General features: G+C 42.6%; 1 protein-coding gene and 1 pseudogene across 1 annotated transcript in view; one reads left to right on the forward strand and one right to left on the reverse strand.

Moving 5' to 3' along the window:
- mfrp (membrane frizzled-related protein) overlaps positions 1-18,892 on the forward strand; it is a 53,425-nt gene that overhangs the window by 31,818 nt on the left and 2,715 nt on the right. The window contains exons 8-13 of the mRNA XM_063038487.1: positions 3,160-3,282; positions 4,932-5,008; positions 10,793-10,941; positions 11,438-11,568; positions 15,829-15,963; positions 17,809-17,936. Coding sequence (XP_062894557.1) covers positions 3,160-3,282; positions 4,932-5,008; positions 10,793-10,941; positions 11,438-11,568; positions 15,829-15,963; positions 17,809-17,936 — 743 coding nt within the window. The remainder of the gene's footprint in view (positions 1-3,159; positions 3,283-4,931; positions 5,009-10,792; positions 10,942-11,437; positions 11,569-15,828; positions 15,964-17,808; positions 17,937-18,892) is intronic.
- On the reverse strand, positions 12,782-13,797 carry LOC134340704 (ubiquitin recognition factor in ER-associated degradation protein 1-like; annotated as a pseudogene).

Consider the following 18,892-nt stretch of genomic DNA (forward strand, 5'->3'; position numbering starts at 1 on the left):
TATTTTTCTCCCAAAAAATGTACTCATATCTATATAAAAGTTAATTTTGTTAACTATTCTGCTAATGAAAAATAAGTGGTCCTGAAACCAATCCTTGCAGAATATTATTTCCCGCTATTTGCTATTCTTTGTGAAAGCCTTCAACCTTGGTTCTTTGTCTTCTACGGTCAACTATCTTTTTATTCTGCTACTTATCCAAAGTCTCCTTAATGCTAGTTATGATTCTACTCACCAGAAAACTTTTGAAATCCTAAGTATATTAATCTGGAATTTCTGACCTGTAAAGGGATTACATTACTCGCATTCCTGTTTCTAACACCCAAGACTTTTGTGCATCCTTTCACCCTGATGCCTGGGCTAGTTTCTGTGGACTTCTTGTGGAATGCAAATGGGCAGCATGAACTTGCACAAGTTTTCTTATAATGCAGGAGGCCATCCAGCCCATTGAGTCTATGCTGCCCCTCAGAACAATCTCATTCTGCCACTTATTTCCCTGTAACTTATTCTCTTCCATGTGCCCATTAACCCACTTTACTCCTGCCTATAGCAGGGATAATTTTTGAAGTTAGCGTGAACAAGCAAACTCCACACAGACAGCGCTGGAAGGCAGAATTGAACACGGTTTGCTGGAGTTGTGATATACCAGCACTACCTACAGAGGTGTGCATCATTAATATGCTCTCAGGTTAAGATGTTTGTCCTCTGAGTCTTTAGCTACTGTTCATATCATCTGAAAAGCCTGAAAGTGCATACCCGCAGGGTCAAGGATAGCTTCTACCCACTGTTAGGAGACTCTTGTATGGACGTCTTGTACAATAAGATGGACTCTTGGTCTCACAATCTACACATTGTGATCTTGCACTTTATTGTTTACCTCTCCTGCACTTTTTCAGTAGCTTTTATACTTTATTCTGCATTGTTATTGTTTTACTTTAAAGGCATCCGTTAGTCTTGCAAGACCATGGATCTGCGCCTGGAAAGTCTTCACTCTCCAGGGCGCAGGCGTGGGCAAGGTTGTATGGAAGACTGGCAGTTGTCCATGCTGCAAGTCTCCCCTCTCCACGACACCGATGTTGTCCAAGGGAAGGGCATTAGGACCCATACAGCTTGGCACCAGTGTCGTCACAGAGCACTGTGTGATTAAGTGCCTTGCTCAAGGACACAACACACTCCCTCGGCTAGGGCTCGAACTCACGACCTTCAGATTGCTAGTCGAATGCCTTAACCACTTGGCCACGTGCCCACACTGTTTCTGTGGAGTTTGGTGTTTTACCTTATTCTAGCTCAATGCACTGTGTGCTGATTTGATCTGTATGAACAGTACGCAAGTCAAGCTTTTCACTGTATCTTGATACTTGTGATAAAAATAAACCAATTCCAATCTATTTTACAACAGAAATGCTTATCCAGAGTGTTGGGATTACTCATAGTCTGGTCACTGTCTGAATCGCTGTTTATTTATTGTTATTGTTACTCATTGTTTATTTATTGTTATTGTTACTCAGTGTTTCTATAATGTTTGTATTCAATTAGAGTTATTTGTTGTTTTTAAATGTCAGTTACTGTGTATTTTAATGTATTAAAGTACAAACATTTACTCATATTTTTCATATTTCAAAATATTTTTGTAATCCAAAGTGACTCATGCTACAGAATGTCTTTGATTCCACATTTTTTTTCTTTTTGGATTTGCACAGTTTGTTTTCTGCACATTGGTTGTTTGTCTTGTGTTTGGTCTTTCATTAATTCTATTGTGTTTATTTTTGTATTTACTGTGAATGCCTGCAAGAAAATGAATCTCTGGGTTGTATATGGTGACATATATGTACTTTGATAGTAAAGTTACTTTGAACATTGGCAAATCTCTCAGTGGCCCAGACAACAGTGACTATGAAACCAACTGCTATGAAGTGCAGAGGACCAGGCTGTCCTCAAAAGACTGTCCCACCTCAAGGCTGAAGCAAGCAGTGTAGTCTGAGGCATGTGGCCAATAATGTTGGAGTAGTGGAAAATTTACCAGATTGTGTCTATTTCATTTGCTGTTCAATTTCTTAGAAAATTTCAGCAAAGTTAATCAAACATGATATTTCCTCTAGACACAAGCAACAGACATCAAAGTTGCTGGTGAACGCAGCAGGCCAGGCAGCATCTCTAGGAAGAGGTGCAGTTGACGTTTCGGGCCGAGACCCTTCGTCAGGACGCTGCCTGGCCTGATGTGTGTTGCTTGAAATTCCAGCATCTGCAGGTTTCCTCGTGTTGCATTTTTAATTTCCTCTAGATATCTTTGTATGTTCTTTTACATTCTTAAGTAAGATTTTCATTGTGATTATTTCCAGTAATGTTAAGCAACTCTATATAAAGTAAACTAACTTTTACTAGTTTTAGGACATGGAAACAGTTACCAATAGGATATTATGAAAGGATATCGGAAGAAGATGCTGACATGCTTCACAGAGTTCACAAAGCTCTTTATTTTACGATTACTACTTTCAAGTACGATTCTGCTACTATGGGAACTTGTGATTTCCACTTTGGTGTGTGTTGAGCGACTTGGCGCTTTGCTTTCTCCAAGGGGCTTCAAGCGTAGTGTGGAGCCTGGAGGCCAAGAGACAGAGCGTGGGGCCGTGATCAGCTCCGTTTCTCGCAACATTGAAATCAATGAGGACAAGAGCGGAAGGCGAGCGGGTGTTCAGTGCCATCTGCCTGCGTTTGACTTGTTTCTCACTCAATGCTGTCGGAGGATGGAGCTGGAGTCCATGAGTCTTGGGCAAGGTGTAATCGATGCGGTTTGTGGATTGGGCTCTGTAGTTCATACTGTGATGTGTTTCTGGTTTCTTATTTTTTCTGTTGCTATTTTGTGCAATTTTGATCGGGGTGGTCTTGTGCAGTCAATGAAACGACAGCGCTAAATTAAACTGAACTGAATAGAACATTTCTGGACTGTTTTAATGACTGTGGTTTGATGTTTTATATTCCGTATTTTTCACTCTTTTTCCCATTTGCGCGATTTGTTCTTCTTTTGCATGTTGGGTGTTTTGATGTTTTCTTTGAACGTGTTCCATGGTGTCTCTTGGTTTCATGGCTGTCTGCGGGAAAATGAATGTCAGGGATGTACACTGCACACGTACTTTGAATCTTTAATCTCTGTTTCTCTTTCAGAAAGCTGTGCCTGGGATGAATTTCTGTGTGATGGGGGCCGGTGTCTTTTCGCCAGCTCTAACTGCAATAATTTTTACGATTGTTTGGACAAGAGCGATGAGGTGAATTGTGCTCAGTATCATGGTAACTACCCCTCTTCTGCATCTATTCTGATGTAAAGGGATACCAAGGATGTTGTAGATGTCAGAAACATGTCAATTTCTCTGCCACTAAAATATTTTGATCCTAAAACAAAAAAAAAAATGCTTGGTTGCAGCTTCATTAGGTCAATGTTGGCCACAGGATGTATCATGAAAGATACAAAATGGATGTTTTTTTTTCCTAGCAAGTCAGGGATTCCTCATTCATTGAGGAATGCTAGCTGTTTCCAGGTAGTCTGTATTCATTAAGGATTAGTGATAACACTAACTGTGGAGTCACTATTTATTCAATGTAAGAGTTAATGAGAGTAGATAATTGTCTATTTTTTTTTCTTCTTTTATTGCCTCAATGGCCCAGAGAGCTGTGTTGGCTGGAGTCAGGGCTTTGTGCTTTGACTCTTGGTAGGGTCATCCCTGCCAAGCAGGTCAAAGGGTAGAGGCCAGACTAAGAGTGGTCCTCCAGGTTCAGGGGTTCAGCTCAGGGCTAACATCCCTAATTGTCAAAAAAAAGTTATGGAAACAGTAATGAAGAATCCTTCTACATCTGAGTATGAGGGTACTCCCGAGTCTCCAACTGAGACTTGCATGACTGACAGTAGTGAAAACTGAGAGGAAGGCTATTGGCATGATGAAGGAAGCCCTAAAGACCACCAAGATCAAGATCAAAATTTGGCCAGGGACAAATAGAGATGGAGGACCTTCATTGCTACCCTAAACGCCAGCAGCGTAACAGGCAGGAACCAACTACTATTGTTTGTTCAGTGTTGTGAGTACACGCTGTGTTACTGCATAAATAATTGTATATTAAAGGACTACTCGGTGTATGATTCTCCAGAGACAATGTATACTCAGCATATGAGCGTTCACTATACGGTGTAGTTGTATTTTGTTAGGTCCTGGTGTATGTGGTACTACAGAGTTATATTTTATTCACAATGTGCATAGTCAGATCTCACATTACGAAGGAAGAGAAAGGGATTCTTTCCACTGGTGTACCCCATGCCAGGCCACACCCTATGAAACACTTATTCTCCCCACAACTGCCTGTCTAGCAGATTCTGTTCCTAATGAATGGACGAGGATAGGTTGGAGGTGCCCAATCCCTACACGTGTGTTTTTAAGGATGAAGCTCCATGTTGGTACCTGTAAATTTTGGTAGGGATAATAAGGAAGGGAATGGGAATGGCAGACCTGGAGGAGCATTTTTGTTATCATACGAGGCTGCTGCAAGGCAGACGAAATTAAAAACCTGCCAGTAGAACAAAATGAGGCAGAGATTGAAAGTCTAAAGACAGCAGCTTCTTCATTTTCATTTTCAAGTCCACCCTAGCTTATGGCAGGGTTTGCTCCTGGAAACTATTCATAACCCAAACAGCTCACAAATCAGAAATGCAGCCACGGACCAGCTTCTCACCATGAGAAGATGCCTGCAGCTGATTAATCCATTCCACGTCCCCAAACACTCACTTGCATGTTTGGGCTGTACCTGTTAGGCCTTTGTAAACCAGGGAGAACCTGTATCTGCTGTGCATTTTCTATTCAATAGAATTTCAGTGTTTATAAACCCCTGTCAAGAGGTTTTGAGTTTAATAAATTAGTAATTTGTTCCTTGTATCCCGTTGTTTTGTTTAGATTGTGGAGGGGTTCTGACCACTCTGGAAGGATCTCTCGTCACTCCCAAACACCCTGAGCAGTATCCACACAGGCTGGTATGTAACCATCCACGGACTGATTCTTCACCTGAAAATATCACAGATTGGCTCAACAAGCCCTTTTTCCTTTTAAGCAGTCCCTTGGGATTAAAAAGGAAACACAAGAGTTTCTGCAGATGCAGGGAATCTTGAGCACCACTCACAAAATGCTGAAGGAACTCAGCAGGTCGGGCAGCATCTACGGAAATGAGAGAACAGTCAACAATTGTGTTGAGGTGCTTCATCAGGATGGGAAAGGAACAAGAAGGTGGAGGGGGAGGGGGATGAGTAACAAGTTGGCAGGTGATAGGCCAGACCAGGTGAGGGAGAAGGTGGGTGGGTGGTGGTGGAAGATGCAAAGGGTTGAAGAAGAAGAAATCTGATAGAAGACAGTGGACCCATGAATTAAAGGGAATGAGGAGGGAAACTGGGGGGGGGGGTGATGGGCAGGTGAGAGAGTAGCTGGAATGGGAAAAGGGGGGGGTGGAAAAGAAATTACCACCCACCCGCCTTCCCCCTAACCCGGTCTCGCCTATCACCTGCCAACTTGCACTCCTTCCCCTCTTTCCGCACCACCTTCTTCTGGTCTCTGCCCCCTTCCTTTCTGGTCCTGATGAAGGGTCTTGGTCCAAAATATTGACTCCATAGATGCTGCCTGACCTGCTGAGTTCCTCCAGCAGTTTGGGATCGAAGATTTTCTATGTGTTGCTCTGCAGGATCTTTTGCGTTTCTGATTTGTTGCTCCTTTCACCACTCGCACAAGCTCCGTGCGCCTTGATGCTTTGAGCTCATCGATACCGTCCCAAATGGTGCTACAGGATCTGCAAGCCCTTAACCACACATTGCTGAAAGTGCTTTGCTGCAAATTACAGGATTTTGGTCTCTCTGTTGTGAAAACCTGATAAGCATCTGTCTTGTTTTTGTGGCGACCATATAAATATTACTGGATTTTTTTGAACTATAAATATTTAATAGTATCACTGGAAAAACTCGCTTCCACGCTTCCTGAAATAATGGTGCAGATTGGCAAGTAGTCTAACAACCAATCTGAAAACAGCCCTGTGACATTGGATATTCCACATGGTGAGTCAGCCAGATTTAAGAATGGTACTTGAAAATCTAATCTTTTGATACTGAGTTAGGAGCATTACCTATTCTCTCCTGTTTGCTACAGAGTGACCCTGACTGTTATCAAGCTGTTTGATTGTCAGTGCACCAAAAATGAACCTCTTTTCCAATTCTCGAGGCCAATTGTTGAGCCTGAGAATAAGCAGGATCGAATACTGATTCTGGGGTACAGTGACCTGCATTACAAGATGCCTTTTTACCATTGAGCATCAGTGGAACAGGCAGGAAGTGTTAGACAGAAGCAAATAATGGCACTTTGTAATACAGAGTATGCTACTAAAATGATCTCCAGATGTTCATGTGTGTTTGATTAATGCATGCTGTTTGGTCGACTATTTGTGCATTTGGCACTTCTCTTACTGGTAAGTTCTGGTATACAACTCAATGGAAAGATAAAATTCATGTGTTTTTTTTACTCCATACCCAAATGTCTCGCTTCTCCTTCCATTTACACATCTAACTAACCATTATCTGAGTCCATCCCCTTCGCTTTTCAAGCCATTGCTTTTTTGCAGAGGTTGTTCGCAGAACCAGTCACCATGTGCACCTGTGCTGTGAGTATTGCAGGCTGTTTAACTATGATAGGTATGGCAATTAAACCCTCATTTCATCCTAAACCAATGTTTATAATGGAACATTTTATCCCTGGAGATGATGTAGAATAATATAGAGAAGAAATGGACTGCTTCTTCCCTCCCTATCCCAAAACTATTGAGGTCAATTATACTATTATACAAAAAAGAATTAACTATCCCAGCACAAAGACTGAACTTGGATAACACCTCAGCACTGAGTTGTGGCAATAACTGTCCTAGCTTAGAAGTTAAATACTGTCTATTCCTTCCTCTCAACATAAAAGCCATGTCATACCATATGAAGAAGAGCTGAGGTTTGGATGACAAGCAGTGGGTAAATGAGGTTCGGTTGTTAATTTGACAATATCAACAATTAGATGAACATCATTAATTGACACCATTTCCTACTCCACAACAATGACAGTGCTTAAGAAGTACATCACTGACTGTAAAGTTCGTTAGGATGTCCTGAAGCCAGTAGAGGCACGATATAAATACAAGGGCCTATGATCTCCTCATTACCTCCAGAGCTGCATTAAAATATTGTATTGCAGTATGCCAATAGTGGGTTTTGATTGGAAACTTACCACTTGGAAATTCAGTAGCTCATGAGACACGAGACATCAGGAGCCACTGAACTGAACTTGCACAAGGCTGTACACTTTGCAAAGGTAACCAAATAAATATAGAGTTGTAGTTGGGTCCAAGATGTCACAGACAAGAGAGGCAAGATTATACAGTTATGAATACAGGTACCCTTTCCTGAAAAACAATAGTGAACCAGATGTTATTTTTATAACAATTCAGTGGTTTCATGATTACTGTGACCAGACTAACTTTGGTTCGGTTCCAGATTTATTTAAAGAAATGCAAATTCCCCAGAACTATGGTATGATTTGAACTATATCCCCTACTCCAACAAATGGAGTGTTTACCTCCGTTGGCATCTCATTGTACCTTGATGCTCTGCTCAGTTAAATGCTTCCTTATTATCAAACGTAGGCCCTCTCCCTCCACTTCTCAAATTCAATTCTTTATTTTTTGGATCATTTTTGGACCATTTATAGAGAGGTCTGGATCCTGGCAAAATTCCAACTGGACTTGGTGAATAAATGTCATTTGAAATCACTGATGCCTCCCCTCACTTTGCTGATTTAACTTTCTGCACTTTTTATTAACAGGATATGCTTAGGCAATTTTCCACAATGCCATGTAAATTCTAGTGTGCAATCCTACTCGAATAGTTTGGGAAAAGCTGACTCGGTCTCCACATGGATGGTCCCTCACCATCCAGGTCATGCCCTCTTCTCATTACTAGCATTGGGGAGGAGGTACAGAAGCCTGAAGACCCACACTCAATGTTTTAGGAACAGTTTTAGGATCAGATTCCTGAGCAGTCCATGAACACTGGCTCACTAGTTTGCTCTTTTTATGTATGTACAGAATGTATTTATGTCCAGCTCCTGGCCTTCGTGTCTGGCTCAGTTTCTGAGCTTGGCGGAACTGTTTCTACTGACAGGAGAAGGGGCAAAGGAGGATCACTGGCACCTTACAACCAGTCGCTTTGGGGAGACGGGGCTCGTCAGCCGTGGTTGACAGCTCATCTGGGAGAAGGAAATCTCTGATCTCAAACCTCTGCTACCTTGTGGCTATACTCACCCATGGGGAGGGCTTCGGGAGTAAACCCCGAGGGAAAAATCTGGAGCTGGGGTCCCTAAGGCAGTCCAACGTTGAGTTCAACGCTGATTGGCAACTCCTGCAATGCTGCTGGTGCCAAACTGTATCGGTCTCTGTCTTTCCTTTGGGTTCATCAGATGTGTGGAGAGGGGAGCTTGCTACATGGGCAACAGCTCACTCTCCATATCGTACTGCCCAGGCTTGCATATCTAGAGAGCTGGGACATGACATCCATGGGTCGACCGTGACCAAAAGAGGCCTCAGTATTTGTAATTCTTATTGTAACTAATATTTTTGTTATGTTCTGCGCTGCTGCAAAATAACACATTTCACAGCATGTCAGTGATAATCAACTGATTCTGGATGAAGCATTTGCATTTGATATTCACAGGCTTGGAATCACCATTTTTGAGGATGGGGATGTTCTTGGATCCTCCTCCTCTTGTTGTCTGTTAAATTGTCCACTATTCTCTGCAAGTTATGGCGGAACTGCAAAGTTTTCCTCTGATCCTAGGCAATGGGATCCCTTGGGTCTGCCGACTGTGAGCTACTTCACATGCACGTAGTCCTGTGCTGCTGCTGCTTTGGCTAATTTTTTGGTACGCCGGCTGCACCTGCTCCCAGAATGTCTCTTGGCTTTCCTCATTGAACCAGAGCTGGTCCGATGGCTTGGTTTCTATGATGGACTGAGAGGTTTGCCAGGCAGGTTGTGGTGTTGCTGCCATTCCACTGCGACTCATGGATATCATGTTCTGAGCCTGTCCCAGTGCCATGTAATATGAAGAGGGGGTGGCCTCGGAGATTCTCCACAAAGACTGTGCGGTGGGCATTCCTACTAGATCCCCCATAAGTAGACGCATCTGCCATGAGAAGCTAAAGCATGTTTAATCCAGTCCAGAATGTTGAAACCCAAAACGTAGCCCTTCCATTTCACTCAGTAGACGTTGCCTGATCTGTCGAGTTCCTCCAGCATTTTTTTTTTTGTTTCTTCAGATTCCAGCATCTGGAGTCTTTCAGTTTTTATCCCTTGTGGTAGTGAGACAGCGGTGGAGCCAGCAACTTGCTCCCTGCAGATTCACTCGTTAGTACTATTCTACCTCTGCGCACTGTGTAATGATCTGATCTGCACGAACAGTATGCAAGACCGGCTTTCCACTGTACCTCAGTACATGTGACTATAATCCAATTCACTCACTACCGGTCGGCAGCTGTCTCTCAGACTTGGCCACTGTTAGTAATGATGCCACTGGGCCAGCCTTGCTATTGGACACTGATGTATGCCACCTGCAGTATATTCTATGTCCATGCTGTTTTTTTAAGTGCTTCTTTCAGGTGTTGTTCAAAGCAGAAGTACAGTGATTAACCTGCTGAAGGAGGACAGCAAGATGGCAATCACAAGGAAGCTTTCTTGCCTGTGTTTGACCTTGATACTGTGAAACTCCACATGGCTTGGAGCAAATATTGAAATACCCAGGGCTCCTCTTTCCTTCCTGTACATTACTCTAAGGAGGTTGCCTTGCTGGTGAAACTGGATGTACCAAGAGATTGTGATAGAGGAGTTTTGAATGTTGCCTGCAAGGTATAGTTCTGTATGTATGACTAGAATATGGGACATTTCTTCAGATGTCCATTAAGGTTTTGAAAGGAGATCTGGGCTGGAAACAACTTTGCCATCTCCAAGCAAAGTGATCACTCTGCTTTTGCGCTTCAGTGTGATGGTTTTGGTACAACCAATGGCACCTGAAACCAGTTCAAGGGGAGTCAAGAGTCAACCATATTCCTACAACATTTTCCTCCCTTAAAGGCATTTGTGTACCAGATGGACTTGAACAATCCAGTAGTTTGGTTATTACCATCACTGAAACTTAATTCTAAGAAGTCTGTGATGAAATTTGAACTTGTCTCTACATTACTAGTCTTTAAATTTTACCACTGTGCTGCTACTCTGGAATATGATATGCAATCTAATTTCAAGAAAAAGATATTTTCCCACTGTGCCATGACATTCCATATAATGTCTAATTGTCTGGCACATCCCTTTCTAAGTGTAAGTGGTGACTGGAATTGCCTCAATTCTTCATGAATAGAGTCATAGAGCTCTACAGCACAGAAACAGGCCCTTCAGCCCATCATGTCCATGCTGAACTGTTATTCTGCCTTGTCCCATTGACCTGCACCCGGACCATAGCCCTCCATACCTCTCCAAACTTTGCAATCAAACCCGCACCCACCCCTTCCACCAGCAGCTCGTTTCACACTTACACCACTCCCTGTGTGAAGAAGTTTTCCTTCAGGGTTCCCTTAAATATTTCACTTTTCACCCTTGACTTATGGCCTCTAGTGCGAGTGTCACACAACCTAATAGATGGTTTAATTCTAGAGACAAGAAAATTATTAATTATTGTGTTCTGGCGTTGTGTAGATGTGTGTATGGCACATCTCAGTTCCTCGGAGTCATGTGGTCCAGCTGCTGTTTCACAACTTCAGCCTGGAGGCTGCTGCCGACTGTCGATACAACTTTGTGGAGGTGCATGACCAAGCCAGCAGTAGTCCCAGCACACTAATGGGCAGGTAATGTGTTCAAATGACCTAAAAGGTGGAATTATGAGGTGTAATAGTGACCTATCACTGGAGCAAGGAGCCAAAATCAGTATGGCAAGGTCAATGTGACAAGTATCCAGTTTTAAACTGACCACTCATAGAACTTCTCCATGTTCAGATGAGGAACAGGTTGTCCACAAATGAGTTGATGTGCTGTCCCAGATGGGGAGGGGGGGGTTGGAATTATTTCTCTTCGTCCTCCCTGAGTAATATCTTGTAAATTGAAAAGGTGGGGGAAAGTTGCTCAGAAGGACAAGTGAAACACGGGTAGCCCCAGAGTCTCCTAACACCAACTTACCCTGGGGTAGGTCGGCGGGTGGGGGGGGGGCGCGAAGAAGAGGTACAGACAGTGGTTGGTAGAGTTGGAGAGAAACATTACCGTTAAAGAATTCTCAGCTAAAGACTAAATGGGCAAAAAAAAACTGGAAGCAAAAGGTCAAGTTTAACTGATTCTTTTCTATTAAAGATACTGTGGGGACTCCCCCCCTCCAACCCTGACATCCCCCCAACATGAGATGTTGGTTCTGTTTGTGGCTGATGATGCAGACTCAGATGTGGGGTTCTTTGCCACCTACAAGGCTGTCAACAGAAGTGAGGGTAAGAAATACTGCTGCATCTTCATCTTTTTTGCATTCAAAGAAGCCTTGTGCAATAATAATTCATTAATTAATTCTATTTAATATTTTGATTTACTGTGCTTGACTTCTTGGCTCTGCAACATGCTTGAGAAAGCAAGTCTAAGTTTCTCTCGGGAGTGCTGGTATTCTGCAACACGGTTTTGTAGTGTTTACTGTCACCCTCCGAGGTGACTACAGAAGCAGATGTGGGTTGTACAATACCTTGAAGCCTGCTACACCATTGAGTGAGATTGTGGCTGAAATTCTACAAAGTTAAGTTCCTGCCTGATCCCATGACCTTGATTCCCTTGCAGTCTAAAAATGATGAGACCAGAATACACTCAACAATTGAGTATTCACAGCTCTCTCAGGTAGAAAATTCCAGAAACTGGCAACGCTCTCAAGTTGTGATTATTGATATCCATCTATGGATGAAGTTGTGAGATATGGGTACCAGTCAAGGTCAGTAAAGCCTCTTGTGAGGAATCGTTGGCTAACCCACCGTTTCACAGCAATTTCTTCAATTGGTGACAAAGGTTAAAATTTCCAAATGCATTTTAAACTCTGCTATATTATATTGTAACCACGGAGGCAGGATTACGGGCAGGTTCTGTGCCTCTTCAAGGCAGGGAGTCCGACAAGGTAGTTTAAGGTTATAACAACTTTTATTAATAAACAGCAGTTTTGTTAAAAACCTTGTACCTAAAGAGGCAAGTCATTTTTCACATAAAATGCAGCTCCTGAGTTATCATCAGGCCAAGTAAAGTGCAATAAAGTGTGTTAGGTAAAGTTACCACACCAGTATAATAAAGCACATCAGTGCCTAAAGTTTACATGCAAACTTAAGATTAACCATACAAATGCCACAAGCTCAAGCTAAGCTAAATGAGTTAAATAAAAGGTTAACGCAGTGACTCAGAGACCGATACTGTCCTGCAAGGGAGCTGCGTAAGTAACACACCTCACACAGGTACACTAAAATTTTTTTTGTCAGAAAACTGGTTTACGAAAGGAAGATTATATACATACAGAGCAAAGTCACATTTGTAAGCACACCTAAAGATAGCCAGCAATGGCCTGCTGTGTAGAATTCCATTCTTAAACCAGTCACTTCAGTCAAAATCAATTGTCCATTAAAGCTAGACACACAAGAGTGAAAGCCAGTCTGTAAGAGAGAAGTGCAAAGGATTCCATTAGAGAACCATGAATGATTTTGTTAAAAATATGTAGTGAATCAGTCTTTCCCAGCTCCTGTGTACTCTTGCCACTTCCTCAAATGGAAAAGGCCGTTCTCCTGCCATTACAGTTCTCAGCAGGTTAAGGCTTCCTTTCTTGCGCAAAGACTGTCCTTCTCCAGGGAATGCAATGAACCTGCCGGGCCCAGAGTCCTCTTCTACTTGTTTTGGCTGTGGCCGTGAATTCCGGATGAAAGTAATATTTCCTATTTTGAACTCATAGTTTGGAATTCCTCTTTTAATATCTTCAGGGTTGATTTGTGCTGGACTAGGATCAACTCCTTTCTTTTTTCCATCTAGTCTGTTGCCAGCACCAGTAAATGGCCAGAACCCCGAGCCAATTGGCACAAAGGCAGTGTGATCAGCTTCAAAATCCGAAGTGTCTTCAGGCTCTTTGTAACCCAGTGGGGCATCAAAATCTACGTTCATGTCGCACTCGATGATGAAAACAGCTTTGTCTGGTTTCGTTTCCATGACCCGGAGCTCATAGATCTTCTCATTGTAGTTGATGGCAATGACGTCACCAGTGGTCAAGCAGGCGAAGTTCCTCAGGGCATTTTCTAATACAGCTTTGGGATTGGTGATATCCAGGAAATCTGGAGCCTGCGGTTGAAATTTGGAATAAGTGGCAACCATGAGGTTCACACCCTCTACCTGGACCAGGCCCCCTTCCTCCAGAAGCTGGTTCTGCATCATCCAGTGAGGCAGGTAACAGAGTCCTTCCTCAGCCACAAGTTCCAAAACACCACAATGCGTAATTCGGTCAGTTTTCCTGTTGGTAAGTTTAAAGAGTGTTGGGTATGTGATGTTCGGTCGACTCAGTTGATCCAGGGCAGACGGTGGCATTATTATTTTTCTCCCTTCTCTGCATTCGATCGATCACTGCTTCCAAACATCAAGACAGAGTAGCAGCAGTATTGCGTTGAGAACCGATTCTGAAATGCTTGGGGAATTGCTTGGTCAAACATATTGAAGGCAAAACATGCTTCCTTCTACCCAGCCTCTGACGAGACAATATGTGGCTAACTGGTTTCTCTAGTGATCTCCTATACCAATTCTTCCGCCGCTGTCCTGCACAGGTAAACACTGCCTATACGCTGCCACGATCCACTGGAACCAGTGCTACAGCCGGCTTCCGTTCGCCGAGACCTATGCTGCACCCCTGTCATTGGGTTAAAATAAATCAACCAAAAGGATCAGCAATGCTACCACTTGCCTCCCCTGGCCCAAGCACGTGTGGGGGCACGCTTTTAAGGCCACCTGGGAGGAAGGTCCCAGGCTATTTTCCCTCCTGCAGGAAACAACAGGCACAATCCTCTGTTCCACCTGGCTTCAATATCATTATTAGTTTGACTGACACAGCTTGTGGATTGGACTCTGCAGTTCACGTTGTGATGTGTTTCTGATTTCTGGTCGCTCTTTTTTCCCATTGCTATCTTGTGCAATTTTGATTGGGGCAGACTGAATCTGCAGCCTGAGTTAATGAACGACACGGCGCTAGATGGAACTGAACTGAGTTAAGTTGAACATGCCTGGACTCTTTCAATGACTTTGGGGTTGGTGGTTTATATTCTGTGTTTTTTGCTTGTTTTTTTTCCCCCATTTGCATGATGTATTTTTTGTTACGCATTGATGTTTTCCTTTGAACGGGTTCCATGGTCTTTCTTTGTTTCGTGGCTGTCTGTGGGAACATGAATCTCAGGGTTGTATAGTGAATATATACTTTGATAATAAATGATCTTCGAATCTATTACCGTGTTGTTTCAGTATTAAGTTTTGACTTCCCTCTAGTTTTCCACAAATTCCCCTTCTCCAATATATCTATCACATTTTTTTAATATAAAGTAAAGCAAGTCAAAGAGGGAAAATAGAAATGGAGAAAGAGATTTTATTTTAAGCTGCTTTTTTTGTCCATCCATTTCACCATCTCAAGATGTTCTAGAAATTTTCAGTCATTAAAGTACTTTTGAAGTGTGGACATTTTTCAACAGAGTGGGCTAGACTTCATTCTGGATGTTTTCGGAAGGAATTAAACAGCTGACAGCTTGCATGTTAAAGCCAGAGGATGACATGACAAAGGCTTCAAAGTTCAAAGAGCTCGAGGAACAGAAATACAAAATGTATATTTCAAGTCCCTTTCATTTTGAATCATTTGTGTCAGTAATTTATTATTACTTGGCTTGACTCAGAATACAACATTCATATTGATGCCAAAATTTTCCATTCATATTTTATGATACTTGGGAGCAAATCAAGTTGTATATATTCTGCCTAAAAGCTGTGAGGGTGTGATCAAAAGTTCAAAGTAAATTTATTATCAAGCTACATGTAGATCACCATATACAACCCTGAGATTCATTTTCTTGCAGGCATTCACAGTAAATCCAAGAAACACAATAGAATCAATGAAACACCGCACCCAACAGGGTGGGCAAATGACTAATGTGCAAAAGACAACAAACTGTGCAAATACAAAAAGAAAAAAATAATAAGCAATAAATATTGAGAACTTGAGATGAAGGGCCCTTGAAAGAGAGACCATGGGTAGTTGGAACAGTTCAGTGATGGGCGAGTGAAGTTATCCCCTTTGGTTCAAGAGCCCGATCGTTGAGGGGTAATAACTGTTCCTGAACCTGCTGGTGTGGGTCCTGAGGCTCCAAGAGGAGAGCATGGCCTGGATGGTGGGGTTGCCCGATGATGGATGCTGCTCTCCTGCGACAGTGCTCTGTGTAGATGTGGTCAGTGGTGGGGAGAGCTTTACCTGTGATGGACTGGACCGTATCCACTACTTTTTGTAGGATTTCCTGTTCAAGGGCATTGGTGTTTCCATACCAGGCTGTGATGCAGCCACTCAATATACTCTCCATCATATATCTATAGAAGTTTGTCAAAGTTCTAGACGTCATGCCGAATCTTTGCAAACTTCTAAGGAAGTAGAGTCGCTGCCGTGCTTTCTTCGTAATGCCACTTACCCTAACCATTCTTTCTTGTTATTTTTTCCTCAGTGACATGTAGTCCCCATGAGTTCAGCTGTATAAACGGGCAGTGTGAAGCAATGCAGTGGGTGTGTGATGGCTGGAGTGACTGCTCAGATGGGAGTGATGAAATGAACTGCACTGACGTCACACATCTTCCTTACGGTATGTGCGTGTGAGGATTTTAAATGGTAAGATCCATGTCGTTCATATTTGCATTCCTAACACCAGTTAGAGTTATCAACTATCATAGAGTCAATCTCAATCAGTTTGCATACAATAAAGGAGCCACTGTCTCGAAGTTTCAGCAACTAAGTTTGATCCTGATGTCCAGTGCCTTCCGTTTGAAGTCTGCTTGTTTCCCTTGTGCCCACATGGTTTCCTCCCACTCCCTGACCAGGTCTACAACCCTCTGCAGCCTCTTTCGGTCCCACATATTGGAGCCTTCATGCTGTGGTGTCTATGGTTATGTACCCAATCTCTTCAAACTCCTAACGAAGCACAAGCCACTGGCATGCCGCCTTTGTGATTGTATCAATGTGTGGGAGCCAGGTTAGGTACTGAGATGTCATCACCAGCGAGCTAGAGGCTCAGCTTGTATATATGGGCCTAAGATTTTGCACAGTACTGTAGATCCACTGGAGTTGCAATTAACCCCTGCATATAGTGCAAGAAGAGTATCAGATTCCTGCTTCCCAACACCATTCAATATCTCCAACTTGACTGTTGGATTCAGATGTTGGCTATAAATCAATTAAATTTGATATGATGCTTCCGTTTTGGAACTGCTTGCGTATGGATACCTCACAGGTACAAGTGCCACCAGGACAGAGAGAAAAGTGGCACTGTTGGTCATTAGAGGTTAACATCAGGCTTTTATGATTCTTCTAGGGCTTCAAGTTTCTTTTCAGAATTTCTATTTTCAAACTATATTGGGAACCTTATTATTTATTCCTTTGTACCTAGAAGTTTAAACATTTTTCACTCATTTGCCCCGAGTTTCCTTTGCCACTGACTCTGACTCGAAGGTGAATTTTAGCTGAATGGCTCATGTCACGTACCCCGTGACGGGTTAAAGAACCAGCAGAAATGGAAAACACTTTAGAGTCCAGTATTGCTATTAACTAATGGTATTTATTAGTAACTATGCAATACAGTAATATAAAATCAGATATATAAAGCAGGTTAGCAATAAATATATATATGCAAGTGTGGAAATATATGAAAAATCAAGCTTCAAGTCTAGGGGTAAATAGATACAGTCTTACGAAGATGAGTTCACTTCGTGGTATTGAGATGAGTAGTGATGGAGAGAGGGAGAGATTTGAGTCTTCAGGTGAGCTGACGCCGTTGATCTTCCCGTTGTCCTCCAAAATCCTTTAGAAGTCACCGACTGTGACCACAACAAAGGGGACCATTCTTCTGTGGTAGAACTATCAACCCAGGCAAGGGTTGGACACACAAACAACTCCCCACCGGTCACTCCCTTTTCACACTGTGAGAGCCACTGATCGATCCACCTGATCGATCCTCCAAAATCCACTTTTTCTGTGGGCACAACAAAGCTCATTCAGTGTCCAAAACCATGTGTCTGTCCATTTATCATCTGACCTTCTATTTATCTCACCGTGCTGAATACCCAACTGTCACTCAAACAGCTCCTCCCCTCTCTCTAAGAATACAGAAGCTGAAACCAGTGTCCTTGTAAAAATGTAAACATGCTGCAGAAAACCCACATCATCCAAAGTTGTCTTTGTCTCTCTCTCTCTCAAAAACAAGATGTCAGTGTTAAATCTCTCCCCCCCTCTCTCCCCTCCCCCTCTCTCCTCTCTCCCTCCCCCCTCTCTCCTCTCCCCCCTCCCCCCCCCTCTCCCCCCCTCAGTCAATCTCAGCAGTGTAGAGTATGTGCCCCAGGAGGAAGGTAGTCACAGAGATTTATGCAGCTATCTCATAACTTCAAAATGTGATTTTTCCTGAACCAACCATAAATATTTTTCTTCTCTTTTCCAGAACCTGCCTGTGAGAAGATTGAGGTGGAGATGTGCCACGGACTGAGTTATAATGAAACTTCATTCCCCAATATCTGGCTTGGAATTCCAGATCAGAGAAGTGCTATTTCTACCCTGAAGGACTACAAGGTAAGAAAAAAAACAGCTATCCCTACTGTATCTGCTGATGTGACAATGGCTGCAGAGCAGAATTTTCAATATAAAATAATGGTCCTCTAGTCTACCCATTAATGTCAAAATACACACCTCTTAGTTCTTCAACTTTTTCTTAACCTCTGAAGTGCATTGAGTTAGTTGAATTTGAGCTTAACCCAGAACAGCAATGCTGTATTGATAATTTTAGCTCCCAGCACACTGAAGAGAAACAAAAATGTGTTATGTATTAGAATTCTCTGTGTATTAAAGGGTAATGGGTCCTTGCAGGGGAATTGAAATGCCAGGATGCTCCCTTTATGCAGGGAGAAGAAATAAGTTAGGAAATTCCTCGAAGTAACATCACATCATCAGCAAGGAGTTGTAGGAGAGTCCGTCTTTCAAATGCCTAGGGACATAATGAAATGTTACACCAGCTTACCCCGAGAACAATATGAAATGTGGATGAAGTATTCAATCTTGCCTGCCGTGGATGCAATGTCAGGAAAATCAGTACAAACACACCTTGCTGTTCAGAGACACCTCCATTTTCACATCTCTGAAGTTATTCCCTCAGGTGCTGCTGCCCTCCCTGGCATGGGGGGACTGAGAGTTTCAGGCATATTGCTGCATCTCTTCATTTGGAAAAAATAGAATAAGAGATGTGAGTCAGGTTAAGAGAAAGTTTGTAGAGTAGATAGGATTCAAAATTTGTATGCAGTATACAACCCTGAGATTCATCTTTTCCACAGACAGCCATGAAACAAAGAACCATGGAACTCATTCAAAGAAAAACATCAACCCACCACCCCCATGCGTTTTTTTTTGAAAAAACAACAAATTACGCTAAGGGCAACAAAAAAAAAGAACAAAAACAGATGGTGTATTTCAATTCAGCTCAGTGTTCATTATCTGCAGGCCACACCAATTCAAAAATTGCCCTTTTTTTAAAA

The sequence above is a fragment of the Mobula hypostoma genome, chromosome X2 (assembly GCF_963921235.1).
Source record: "Mobula hypostoma chromosome X2, sMobHyp1.1, whole genome shotgun sequence".
NCBI lineage: Eukaryota > Metazoa > Chordata > Chondrichthyes > Myliobatiformes > Myliobatidae > Mobula > Mobula hypostoma.